Here is a 15,166-nt window from a genome sequence, read left to right as displayed (position 1 = left end):
TTTTATTCAATATGGATATTATGTACCAGAACAAGATATTATGTACCACCTTCAAAACACAGGAAATCATATCAACAATTTTCATGCATTGACTAATTTCAAGTTTTTATTTATTGAGTCAGTTTCAAATAATTCATCTACGTTTGAATTTAGTGGTCTGAATGTGGTTTAAACAGTAAAATGTATTTTATTTTTATAATAATAATATGTGATTGGTTGAAAAAGCAATGTTACTCTATTGAGATTCAGCTTATAAAAATAAAATCAGCATCTGATTAACATTCATTTGCTATCCTTGTCTGTCATTAGACAATAAAGATGGCAGCTTAATTCTTTTCCAATTATAAGAATGTATTATTAAATTAAGAAAAGTTATATTTTCTTGGTGAATATAAAATCATATATTTATATTTCAAATGAAATTAATCATTAGACTATTAACATGGATCAGCAATAATTGGTACTGGTATTAGATCAAGTATACAGGGAATACTTGAATCACAGCTACCTACTATAGAAGGAGGTGAAAGAGGAAAGTGGCAAAATACCTTCCTATCATTTCCACTGTCTTTAAAATCGTAAATCTCACTATAGGGGAAAACATAAATTATGTTGTGACAAAATATCCAGCTCTTCTAATTACAGAACCTATACAGCAAATAACACACCGGTACATAAAACAAGTTCTAATAAAAATTGTTTCTAGGAAGAATATTAACAAAATGAGTCGAACCCACCAATATTGCTAGCTTCAATATAACCTACACTCCCCTCTTAAATAGAAAATGATTATTATGTTACTAGGAAATATTCCAACAAAAGAACCAGACCAACATAGTTCAGCATCACCGGTCAAGTTCTTCAAGCATGACATTCCTAAACATAGTGCAGGAATTAGTCAGTCTGTATTGACCAATTACAGTACACAACTAATAATAAACAACAGGAAATTCACAGAAAAAAACGCAACAGAATTTATTTAAATCGCCGGCGGCGGAAACGCGACACAAAACAATAACCAGGAAATGAATCAGTTCGTCTGACTAAAAAAAAAACGTTTCTATCGAGAGTATTATTGTTACGACGAATGTGATTACCAGCAATTGTTATAGAATTTCGATAGAAAAAAGACGTGATTGACATGAAAACTATGATTGAAAAACAATCGGCATAGAAACATGATGAATCAGGGCACACGAAATTATAAACTTAAAGTTTCGAATTAGGTGCTTGATGGACAAATTTACTGTTCTCAAACTGATGATGAAAGCCATTGTACGAGAATTTGCCCATATTTGATGTAAACCGGAATCCAGTAGAGTTGTGGAATATTCTAGAAATTAATTACCATTTCTTATAGTAATTTTCACTTTTATTAGTTTGAATCTTTCAAGTAATATTAATATTTTAAATATGGACATTATGTATTTTTACAAGTAGAGTTAGAGAAGAATGTTCAAAATGATGATGATGATGATGGATGGTGACGCTGAACTATGTTCTTTTGTTGAAATTCAAAATTTAATGATGAAAGTAGAAATATATTTTACTTCTATTTTTGAATGTTTTCTTAATGAATAATGAGAGCATAAAGCATTAATCACACCAGACAAAAACGTAACGAATCATAACAGACAGGAAATATTAAATAGTCCTTCAATGTAATCGGCATGAGCTCCCATTCACATCTACCAGAAAGATATTTTTTAAGGGACCGGACAGACAGAGTACAGCACAGCAATGACCAGACAAATTCAATTGAAGATTATACCATAGAGAAAAAATAGCATAAGCTATATTTTCTCTATGGTTATACAAAGTGCTGTGCATGATGCGTTACGTGTCTGGTGGTGGAGGTTAAGAGTATAATATGTATATAATAATAGTAATATTACCGCGGCATTAATTATTTTATTTATTCATAGACAATAGATACAATGCAGGTAAAAACAACAGGCATTCGCCTAAAACTGCTTTAAACCTCAATCTTTCTACATATTACATACATATTATAATAGTAATTTTAACCGTAAGAAAACTCTTAGAAACACAATATAAGAAATCAGAGGTACGACCGATATTCTTCCTATCTTTTTGAACCATTTGATTCAAATCAATTTCTATAAGAAAATAGCATTCAAAAACAAAACGGCCGCGTTTAAACGGATGAAAAGAAAAGCATTGTTGTCAATATTGGAGCCGTTACATTGATAATGGACCGTCGTAAATCAAATTATGTGGAGCGCTAATTGAAACCAATTCATTCCTCCAATCTCACCAAAATGGTGGATTCCCACATAACGACATAACAGTATCAGAGTCCGTGTCCAACGCAGTAAAAATATTCTTCCATTGAGTTCTAATAGGACTAAAATCACAAACTGATCCCTGGGCCGATTTACCACTTCCACAGCATCAAGACGCTTAGCAAAAACATTGCATAGCAAATAGCAATATAGCCTAATTAGCAATATAGCGATGCATAGCAAAAACATTTGATCAACCAGCTGAGTTTTTTGCCAGCGATTTGAGTCAAGGGCCTAGCATGGCGTAATTTTATAATCCTATTTTATTAAGCGAGCAATTTTTGTATATGGTTATCTGGATATCTGGTTATGTGGTTATCTGGTTATGTGGTTATCTGGTTATGTATGTCCAACGGATCTCGAAAACGGCTTTAACGATTTTCACGAAATTTGGAAAATAGTAGCTTTATGATATAAAAATTCGATTGCACTAGGTCCCATCCCTGGGAAAGCTCGCTAAAGGACATGAAAAGGATAATAATTATTCATCATTGGAAAAACAGGTGATAATTTCGTCGTCTGTCAATAACAGAAGATTTGAGTTGCCTGTGTGGAAGAGAGACAGAATTATGTTCAGCTGTTCAACTATTTGCAATCAAATAGCTTATTCACGAGAAATTTAAATCGATTTGATCAAAATAATCTGATTTGTTGACATGACATGGTATATCATTCTAAGAGTATATCATAAGTTTCAAAGTTAATCATTATTTTACAGTTTTACGTGATTAGTGAGTGTTATTTTGTTATTCAATTTGATTTGTAAACAATCTAAATTAGACCTAGAACCTGATTCAAGTGTATGTAACATAACCTACTTTTTGGAATATTTATAGTGTATAAATCAAAATTCGGGGAAGAAACCGTTTTGGGATGTGCCTGTTTGTCCTTCCCCAATCATTTTAAAGAATTGTGTTCTGTTCAACAATAAATAAATAACGAGCGAAGCTCGGTTCCCCGATATTTAGAAAAAATAATACAGCAGTCAGACATGCGCAGTTGGCTTATTTCAACTTCCATCCGCAACAAACAACTAGGGATCTTCTCATTAGTCCACATCTGTATTCCCACTCAGCCCGGCCGAGCGAGTATCATTGGTTCCCATTAGAACTCAAGGCAAGAATATTTTCAATGAACTGGACACATACTGAAACTGATATGTAGGAATACTTCTTAAAGAGCAAGCAAAAGGTTGAAGAAAGGTTTAGTAATTGGCACTCTTCATCATTCCGTCAATAATGAGCTGTTATGATTTTTGTGGGGCAAAAACCGCAAAATTCAAGTTTATTGTAAAAAAAATGTACTCAGGCTTTTAATTATATTTGTTAAATAATTTTACAATATTATTTGTTATGCTCACCCTCTTTTTGTTGTAGTTGATAAGCAAGTGCTCCATCTTCTTTCACGAGCCACTCCTTGCACACTGGAAAAAATAGATAAAAATATGCTGTAAAAGTCTAAACGAAACATTTATGAATTACTTTTAATGGACTGTCAAGTATTAAATTTTGTACTTGTTTTTCATTCGACTAGTTTTTCAAGAATAACTTTGGTATTGAAGGGTGAAGCCTTTTAAAGACCACTGCGATTCGCTTGGCGATGATTTCAACCATTAAACCACGGGTAAAAATTCTCTCGCTGCCGTCACCGTTATCGGTGCAGTCGTATGCACAAGGCTCAAGTTTGACAATGTCAAGTACAGTTAATTTGAAAAAAAAAACATATTTCAGAAGTCCTAACAAATAAAGAAATTTTTAATTAATTAATAAATACCAATGAATTATTGAAACTCATGAGTAGAGTATTTTATGATTTTCCTCTAGAACTGGATTATGAAAAACTATCAATTCTAATTTGTAATATGGTTTAATCCCAATTTCACGTTGTTATCAATTTAGATGTGAATACAAAATTTAGAATTTACATGTTTTTATATTACGGAAAATGTAGATTCATTAATTTATTTCCAACAGCAAAAAATGTTATCCAAAAAATAAACTCTAATCTCCATTGTCTTTTATTCAATTATGACAAGAAAAAGTAAACTACTAGATACAAACACGAAACTTACTATACGGAATAAAAGAGACCCATAATAAAAAAATTAATAAAGAAACGTGCGCAATGCAATAGGGGAATTGCAATAAGCCATTAAATAGAACTCAAAAAGCAGGTGCTTCCAAAACAAGTTTCACCAAACATCTGCCACTAAACCACTCTTCAAGCATGACTCCAAGTCCATTCCTTTTGATAATGACGCAAAAATATAATGAACATTTCATCCTTCAAACGAAGGGGAGAGTTTAACGATAATTGGGATAAGACAGCTGCCCTCAATTTTACAAAAAATAATAATATTACAGGTTAACTTTCTGAGCTGTAGTGTAGGTGATGTTACATATGGTACATATTATTGTTGAATAAAACTACTTTGAATAGCTTAAGGAAAATTCCACTAGTCATTAGTCTTGAAACTAGTAACTAAGTAGTTTCTCATAAATATTCGAATGGACAATGTGACAATATAAAGTAGTTTTAATCAATAACTAAAATAAACAGCGGTGAGCATTTCTGGTTTAGAATTACTTTTTCTATCAAGAAAATTTATTTAAAATATTCTATCAATAAAAATAAAACAAATGATATGAAAATGTATTTCAAAAGCTAAGACTTAGAGGATATCACTATGAATGGTCAATTCTATGAACACTTGTTTCAAATTAATACTGATGATAATTTTGGCGGGTAGCCCTTCAGATATGCGCAAGAAGTTGCGATGCTTGGAGGCCTACTATCAGAGTTTGCAGCTCAGGGTCAATACGACAAAAAGGCTGGCCACTATAAAGACAAGACACGCATTATAAAAATGTGTGCTCACACATCTCGTCATACACTGTTGTGTTATCACAAAGAAAGGCTTCGAACAAAAGTTTTTGAGGTTAGGTATCTTCGATTTTTTGTTGTTTATTTTTTTCTTTACTACTCTGAGGTTAAATTATTTTCATTTTTATAATCATTATGATTTGTTAATTTCCAATGGTTTATTTATTATTAATGGTTGTTTATTCTATGTTGTCTGTCTGTTTGTATGTTCTACAATAACTTTAGAAAGAATTGATCAATCAGCTTCAAATTTTCAACACGTATTCTTCGAACCTTTTTACAGGTAAAGTTCGTTGGACAACAAAATTGAGTCACTCCTTAGTTTTTCAGGATATAAAAATCCTATCCTATATCCTATACTATTAAACGAGCAATTTCTGTTTTATGTTCAATATCGGGGAACCGAGCTTCGCTCTTATTTTTATTTCTGATCAACAGAACACAATTCTCTAAAATGATCGTGTTTATATTTCACAGCTGGCTATATTATGTCATCTTATTAATTTCGGGGATGCGATATTTTGATTTTTCACATGGGTACTCGCTCACTCACTTTTTTACTATCCACAGATGTTTCAGCCAAAGATGAGTTATCCTTTTAATGTCGTTCAGCGAGATTTCCCAAGGATGAGACCTAGTGCAATCGAATTTTTATATCATAAACCTACTATGTTCCAAATTTCGTGAAAATCGTTAAGAGCCGTTTTCGAGATCCGTTGAACATAAATAACCAGATATAAAAATACAAATATACGGAGATTGCTCGCTTAATAATTATAATAGGATATCTTTGTTTATATATGTTTGTATGTCATAGGATCTCGAAAACGGCTCTAATGATCTCACGAAATTAATATCACAAGGAACTTAGTAGGTTTATGATATAAAAATTCGATTGCACTAGGTCTCATCCCTGGGAAAACTCGCTGAAGGACATTGGAAGGATAATTTGATCCTTAGCTGAGACTTTCGTCGTCTGTGGATAATGAATGGAAGTGAGTGAGCAAGTGCGTCTGTGGAAAATCAAAATATCTCATCCCCGAAATTCATTAACTGACTTATATCCAGCTGTAAAATATAAACACGACCAAAAAGATAAAGAAACCTCATGAGTTTGAAAGGTAAAATTATCCAAAACTGATCAAAAATAATAAATATATTTTTAAAAAAATGTTGCGATGTTTCCAAATTCATCAAAAAAGTTATTTTTCTTTTAATCCTTCAACCATAACTTTTTTAGCAGATGCACTCAGCTGCTGGGGGGCTCTTAATCAATCAGCTTAACATCTCATGAGAAAAATTATCTAAAAATTTTAATAGACCGAGCGAAGTGAGGTCTAAGATTCAAGTCGACGGTTTGGCATTTCTCTTAATGTTTAAATGTTTGAATGTATGAATATGTTGCGCATTTACGGCGAAACGCGGTAATAGATGTTCATGAAATTTGACAGGTTCCTTTTTAAATTGCGTGTCGACGTATATACAAGGTTTTTGGACATTTTGCATTTCAAGGATAATATAAAAGGAAAGAGGACCCTCCTCCATACGCCAATATTACCGTAAAAATCAGACTATAGAATTATTCATCATAAATCAGCTGTCTAGTGGACTGTAGTACTACCCGTTCAAAAACATCGAGCATCTTGAAAATGTCTTTCCATTAACGTTAGTAGACAGTTGACTATAATACTACCCGTTCAAAAACATCGAAAATCTTGAAAATTGTATGTTTCCATCAACGTTGTAGACAGTTGCAGCCAGACCTGATAACAGCGCTCACACTCACATTCCGGGACGACACGTCACGGTACGATAGGACAGAAAGCTCTATGTTTATTTAGGATTTTTTCTAGACATTTTAAACTGATAAATTATTTATTAACTTTTGAGAAAACATAACAACAGGTCAATTTAACCTACTGAGCGCGAGGTCTACTGTTCAAGAACTACTAGTCAACTTGATCAAAATATCTTATTTTTTGACATAACATGGTATATCATTCTAAATTTAAGTATATCAGAATTTTCAAAGTTGATCATTATTTTACAGTTTCAAGTGATTAGTGAGTGTTATTTTGTTATTCAATTTGGTTTGTAAACAATCTAAATTAGAACTTTTCTGTTTTCAAATGTTTGGACTGAAAATTGGACCTAATATTCAAGTGTACGGAACATGACCTACTTTTTGGACTACACAGTATTTATAGTGTACAAATAAAAATTCGGGGAAGAAACAGTTTTTGGGTGTGCCTGTTAGTCCTTACCCAATCATTTTAAAGAATAAATTTTTTTCGTGGACAATACCTTGTATTCTAGGTAAATTGTAACGAGTCATAATCAAAATACTTCTGGATGATATAAATGACTACAAGGAAGAAATCAAATTGTTAAAATCAGACAATTAAAGACTCTCGGATGCACTAGCAAGGAAGGCGGATGTTGTATATAGACTTGAACAAATAATCTATGAATTTTCACAGGGTATTCACCCTGAGCCATCATGTCAAGCTCGTAGACGGGCTGAAGGGGAAACACATATTCTGGTGAGGGAGGCTGAATGTGATGAGAGGGGGGTGACTGAGGGGGGAGAGGACTGTTGCGGCGGCACTGGGCCATCTAAGCAAATAGCTGGGAGGAAATTGCGCAGCACTGAGCAGAGAAATAATGGACAAAGTTCACAGCCACCAAACGTCCACACGGCTACTCCGGGGAGAGACAGGAATCTGAGGGAGGCGGAGAGACGGCGGGGAGAGGAGGAGCATGACCATTTGATCATTGGAGACATGTCACTGAGAGGAACCAGTAAAATTATAGATGGAAAGTTAAACCAATATACAAATGCAAAAATTATACCTTCGTGAAGAATCCAAGATGTTAGCAAATACCTATCAAAACAAAACGCCAAAAAAAGTTTTTATAAACATTGGATCCAATAATATACCCATGGCAAAAACACCAAATAATGTCATGAGGCCACTATGGCTGACCTTGGAAGCAAACATTAAGAGATTCCCGCAGACAGATTGGTACATAGGATCAATCCACTACCGGGAGGACAGCGGTATCAGGTTTGTTGACATAACAAATGACTCATTCAACTTCATGTGTGAACAGCTTAAAATAAATTTCATTGACAACACAAAGGTTTTGACACGGAGGCATTTGAGTTGGGATGGACTTGAAGGACCTGAACTATGAAGGAACAAAAGCCCTGGCAGACAGCATTGTAAGTGTACTGCAGCCTAACGACTCCCAAGTGAAGCAAAATGATCAAGCAGCGGCTCCACGACACTCTTTATAGCAACAAACATCGTCGACACTCAACCTATCTCCACAAGCAATATACCTCCCAGAGGCTTATTAACAAAAACCAATTATCAACAAATAGTCTGGCATACCTACAAAAAAACACTACTTTCCCATCAGGAAAAAACAGAACTGAACCGACCCTACTTCAAGATATACCTCTTAAACATATAAAGAGGACTGCAAGGAAAAATTGATAGATTGCAGGTGGAACTCCATCTCCACTCTCCAGACATAGTCATTCTCTCAGAGCATGGAAGGAAGACCTCATGAACACAAACATCCCAGGCTTATATTCTGTTGTCAAACTTCTGTCGTACACACCATCTTTGGGGGGGGGGGGTTGCCACATTTAAACGTAAGAGCACAAACTGTAAAATGGAAGAAATCATACTCAGTGAATCCTTGCAACCAACTGAACAAACATTTGAAACAGTCCTTACACGAGTCCAATTGAAAAAAACTAACCTGATAGTGGTTGGCACGTACAGATCACCCGACCCAACAACACTTATGGGCTATGTTGAAAAATTAGGAAACTTGCTGCATGAAGACTTCTCAAAAAACAGCAGGATTGTAATACTAGGAGATATTAACGTTGACATCCTGAAAACCAATGAACTGGTTTACAAAGAAATGAAAAATACACTCACTCAATATGGATGCTCTATATACAGCCTGCCCGCAACACGCATTACATCCAGCACTGCCACAAGTCTTGATGGATGCTTCCACAGTCTGCCGACCAGCAACATCACGGCCACTGTCTGTCCCAACCAGAATTCTGACCATGAAGCAATCCTCTGCCAAATTCCATTAATGGACGACCACAAGAAAACAATGTACAAATATGCCAGTGTTATTCAATGTTGTGAAGCTTGTCTTTTGTATGCAACTACTTGCACTATTGTATTTTCTGTGTTTATTATTGATTGTGACGATTCAATGTTATGAAGCTTGTCTTTTATATGCAACTACTTGAATAAAAGAAATTTGATTGATTCAATGGGTAACATACATTGACTGAAGCACAGATTGAGTCAAATTGACTGGAAACTCGTAACCAGGCAGGTGTCAGTAAACGATAAATACAACAACTTTGTGAGGATTATGCGCCTCAATATTGAGGAAGCAATGCCTCGAGAACCTAAGAAGATGACTACTACTAAGAATGCATTCTGGGATCATGATACTATTGCACTCAAAGGTAAACTACATCTTGCAAAATAGGAGATACATATCTACAGGAGCACCAGAGGACAGGCAGAATTACATTGAGATAAAGAAAACCTATGAGCTAGACTTTTAAAGAAAGAAAAAGGCTTTTATAAATGAGAAAATTGTACAAGCAGACAATAGAACTAAAGTGCTATGGAAAATGATAAATGAAGAGAGAAATAAAGGCAAGATTGGGAAGGTGGATAATCTTAGACTCTGCAGAGACAACAAAATCACTGAAAACCTTTATCACATTAGCAACCATCTGAATGCAGCCTTCACTCAATCACCCTCGGATACAACACCAGAAGATACTCCTACAAAAATATATGAAGCAAGCAACACAAAGGTGCTCTATAGGTTTGAAACCATCTCACTGACCAAATTACAGCAGCTCATCAGTAACCTCATGTCGAATAGCTCATCAGGACATAACAACATCACAGGCAACACTCACAGGCTACAGTGTGAACAGGAACTAAAGCAACCGCTTTCCACATAATTAATGATTCCATTGAACAGGCTGCCTTTCCTCACAGCATGAAAGTATCCAAGATCTTTCCCAAGTTTAAAGGAGGCGATAAAACTGATGCAAAAAATTACCGACCCATAGCTAACCTACCAATAGTGTCAAAATTAATAGAAAGACCAATATATGATCAACTGGTTGCATATCTCGAAAAAACAACCTACTTTCAATTCATCAGCACGGCTTCAGAAAAGGTCTTGGCACAGAAACAGCAATTTCAGAATTTTGCAACAATATCACCAAACTCTGGGAGGAGGGCAAAACTGTATAAGGTTTATTTATCGACCTGGAAAAGGCATTCGACACACTTGAACTTGACCAGCTCAAAAGGAAACTTGAGGCCCTGCAAATAAAAAAAGAAGCTCTTCAATGGCTGGACAACTACCTCACAGACAGAGAACAATATGTTGAAATTGACTACTAAAAGCAGAATAGCATAACAACCTATAAATCCTCATTAAGACCAGTATACAGAGGGGTACAACAGGGGTCAATTCTGGGGCCACTGCTGTTCCTGGTTTATATAAATGATTTTCCCAAATAGACAGTAGAAAGAGCTGTATACTATTTGCCGATGACACCATCACCATAGAAATGATACTCATTAATCATTCGTAAACAGTACAGGGGAAATAATTTCACCATTAAAAATATTAATTTGCCTTCATGCAAAGCCTATGGTAGTAGTTGGAATACTGTTTACGTAGTACAGTATCCTTTTCTGCTAAGATCAAACCTGAAGGCAACAGTAGGCTATAGACGAGCCACAACATGACAATTGGAAAATTTTCTCATTTTCAATTGACGATTTCTCAAATAATACAATTCACAATACTCTCAATTACATTTGTGATGACTTCCCAAATACAATAATTGACTATTCTCATTTACATCTGACATTCTCTCAATTACAAGTGACTATTCTCAAATGCAATTGATACTTTCTTAAATTAACTTGATACTTTCTCAAATAAAATTGGAAAAGGTGTAAATAACAATGATAAAAAAAACTTGACAAGTTAAAACATGTCAAACAATAAAGCATTCACATTTAATGAAATTGCATGTCATCATATTATTAAAATATCTTCTTAACATTCTGCATTGCTATTTTAAATTTTACCAGCAATAAAATTAATTTAATTATTAAAGTTTGGAAATAAAGATTTACCTTCATTAACACGACCTGGCTTGGGCAACGTGTCAGAGACTCGCTTCCTTTCGCGACGTTCACTCAAAGCCCGAATTTCACACTGCATGCTTAATTAAGAACAATTCAAAACATTACTGTAAACTTGGAAATGACTAGAAAAGTGTATAAAATAGAATTAAAGAAAAAATAAAAGCAGACGCCCAACTTTCATAACTAACCAAAACAGAATAACAACCATAAACCAGCAAGGAAAGAAAACTTCTGAAGTCTGAAGCTCTGAAGCACTCTGAAGAACAAAGAAGAGAAGAGAGAAAAAATATTCAGATGCTCCTTTCAATGCTGCCAACCTACAAACTGTTGAAGATGTAAACCTTTTTACATTGAGTTTTTATTTTTATCCTCAACTTTGATTTTAATTTATTGTAATGCAAAATCATTATTCGATAAACGTGCAATGATAATAGAAGGAATATTTCTGTTTTGAGACAGAATCATTTTTTCAATAATCATAAAGAAATGTTGGCAGTAATAGTTCTTCTAGATTCCGGTTTATCCAAAATTCAAAATGATGGAGAATTTTGATGTTTTATCATTTCCCAATGTTTCTGTAGGCTACAGTTACTGTGTCGGCTATTTAGGTGAAAGCGTGAAATAGGTGAAGTGCCACTTCACTTCTAATTTCTCTCTATTCAAAAACTAATGATTCATGCTATTATCGCTTATTTGACTTAATATTTATAATCGAAAAAGAAATTGAGTACAAAGTGCTTAATTTATATTGATATAGTATTAGTCCAGTCGATAAAGATATAAAAAATCTGGTGTGGTACACTAACACAACTTTCCTTGCTCATAATGACGATTGGCGGCAACATATTTGCAACTACGATCAGACTACTGAATATTATGTGTATATTATAATTCTTTATTCTTTATTCTTTATTGATTGATATAATAAGTATACATCATATAAATGATATATAATGATATCATATAATTGTTTTCAGAGTACTTTTTCATTTGTGTAAATTGTGAAATTCGATGATTTTTTCAAAAGTCGTCAAAAAAGCTGTTCTACAGATGAAATATCTTGCCTATGACTGTGTTCTTTTTATAAACTGCTCTACCTACCTACTTCATGCACGAGAAGGAGGTTACAAAGTCCATTTCTCAAGGATGGGGTGGACCCCCCCATTAGTTTCCCAGGAAAAAGACTCATGCCAGTTGATAGAGCTGATAAATAAATATACAGAGTATGAGTTTGAAAAAAATCGTTTGAGCAGTTTTTGAGAAAATCGTGAAAAACATGGTTTTTTAGTAACTGTAATTTTTCTCAAGAATATTACAGAGCTCCTGCAATTTTCCCAGAAATGAGACTCATGTCAGTTGATAGGGCTTATGAATAGCTATCCATGGTATAAATTTGAAGAAAATCGTTATAGCCGTTTTTGAGAAAACCGTGAAAAACATGTTTTTTAGTCATTATCCGCCATTTTTCTTAAGAATATTACGGAGCTCCTGAAATTTTCCCAGAAATGAGACTCATGCCAGTTGATAGGGCTTATGAATAGCTATCCATGGTATAAATTTGAAGAAAATCGTTAGAGCAATTTTTGAGAAAAACGTGAAAAACATGGTTTTTTAGTAATTATTCGCCATTTTTTCGCCATCTTGAATTGAATTTTATTGAATTTCTTATTGTCGGATCCTCATGGTATAAAGACCTTAAGTTTAAAATTTCAAGTCAATCGGTTAATTAGGAATGGAGTAATCGTGTTCACAGACATACACACACACACACACACACAGACCAACACCCAAAAATCATGTTTTTGGACTCAGGGCACCTTGAAACGTATAGAAAACTTGAAATTAGGGTACCTTACTTTTTTTTGGAAAGCAATACTTTCCTTACCTATGGTAGTAGGGCAAGGAAAGTAAAAAGGGGGATGTGCTTGCAAATTATATTGTAGTTCTGATTTTTCAATATATTATTTTGATAAATGAGAGAAGTCCAGGTATCCAGAATCAAATTTTTTATGCAAAATTTCCTTGTGCTAGATACAGGCAAGATGACTCAAAAATCTCGTATTTTTGGTCCATTTTTCAGTTTTAAGCATTTTCACCAAATCCAGAAAAATTTGCACTCATAGATTACATATATAATTCTGAATAAAATGAGATCATTCGGAACTCTATCTCTGATGAGTACTGAGTTATGATTCTTCAAAAATGAGTAATATTTAAAAAATCAATTTCTTTGATATTCAGTTTTTGATCAACAATATCTTAAAGCTGGGTTTACACCAAAGTTATTACAGTAACAAAATGTTAATAACTTAATCCTTATAGATTCTATAAGATTGAACGGAACTTGACAAACACATATGTTGATTATGTGTATAATAAGATATGTTCAATCTAATAGTATCTATAAGGATTAAGTTAACATTCTGTTATTAACTTTGGTGTAAACGCAGCTTAAGATTGTTACCATTCAGATGTTTAATTAGAAATCCTTCTGGGAATAATTCTGTGTTCTACAATCTGAGACCAGGTAGAGCGCTCTATCTCATATAGATTTCCAGGTACATACACCCTGACAACTATGCTCCTTGTATTGTAAAAAACACCTAATTTTTAGCTTCAACCATCATTATCAATTACATTGGTCTAAAAGTGATATTTCGCACAATGATATAAGTTTATGAGATTATGTTCTATGAGAATCACTTGTTAGATGCACTTCATTTCATTATCTCCTAGTGATGAGGCGCGCATAAGGACACACCTCAAGGATTAATAATTCAAACACTTGAAACTTTTGATACAATGCTCGAATCTAATATTGCACTACTTCATTCTTCTCGGCCCGTCAAAATCATGCATCATAAGTCAAATTCGATCTACAAATAAATCAGAACTACAATATCTTAAAGCTGGGTTTACACCAAAGTTATTACAGTAACAAAATGTTAATAACTTAATCCTTATAGATTCTATAAGATTGAACGGAACTTGACAAACACATATGTTGATTATGTGTATAATAAAATATGTTCAATCTAATAGAATCTATAAGGATTGAGTTAACATTCTGTTATTAACTTTGGTATAAACGCAGCTTAAGATTGTTACCATTCAGATGTTTAATTCAAAATCCTTCTGGGAATAATTCTGTGCTACAATCTGAGACCAGGTAGAGCGCTCTATCTCATATAGATTTCCAGGTACATACACCCTGACAACACTATGCTCCTTGTATTGTAAAAAACACCTAATTTTTAGCTTCAACCATCATCACCAATTACATTTGGCCTAAAAGTGATATTTCGCACAATGATATAAGTTTATGAGATTATGTTCTATGAGAATCACTTGTTAGATGCACTTCATTTCATTATCTCCTAGTGATGAGGCGCGCATAAGGACACACCTCAAGGATTAATAATTCAAACACTTGAAACTTTTGATACAATGCTCGAATCTAATATTGCACTACTTCATTCTTCTCGGCCCGTCAAAATCATGCATCATAAGTCAAATTCGATCTACAAATAAATCAGAACTACAATATAAATAGCAAGCACCGATGGGTATAGGTCTACTGACTGGACTATATAGGCACAAAATAAAGGCCTACTGATAAATATTGTACTTTTCAGCCAGAGAATGCAACGTCAATTCATTATCTTCTTTTTACCCGCATTTGTATTCGGGACCCCACCAGCAAAGCCCCAAAAATCCGAGATCCAAGATTCTCCAAGTAAA

The 15,166-nt window shown here is 34.0% G+C and overlaps 1 protein-coding gene across 1 annotated transcript in view; it reads right to left on the bottom strand.

Moving 5' to 3' along the window:
• The window catches only part of LOC111053030 (coiled-coil domain-containing protein 50), a 41,266-nt gene extending 29,545 nt beyond the window's left edge, over positions 1-11,721 (bottom strand). Inside the window, exons 1-2 of the mRNA XM_022339857.2 lie at positions 11,414-11,721; positions 3,667-3,729 (exon numbers count right to left, since the gene is read on the bottom strand). Coding sequence (XP_022195549.2) covers positions 3,667-3,729; positions 11,414-11,501 — 151 coding nt within the window. The 5' untranslated portion in view covers positions 11,502-11,721. The remainder of the gene's footprint in view (positions 1-3,666; positions 3,730-11,413) is intronic.
• Between the last annotated feature and the right edge of the window lie 3,445 nt (positions 11,722-15,166).

This window comes from Nilaparvata lugens, chromosome 3, assembly GCF_014356525.2.
Source record: "Nilaparvata lugens isolate BPH chromosome 3, ASM1435652v1, whole genome shotgun sequence".
In the NCBI taxonomy this organism is placed as follows: domain Eukaryota; kingdom Metazoa; phylum Arthropoda; class Insecta; order Hemiptera; family Delphacidae; genus Nilaparvata; species Nilaparvata lugens.
This window is presented reverse-complemented; position numbering and strand designations above follow the sequence as displayed.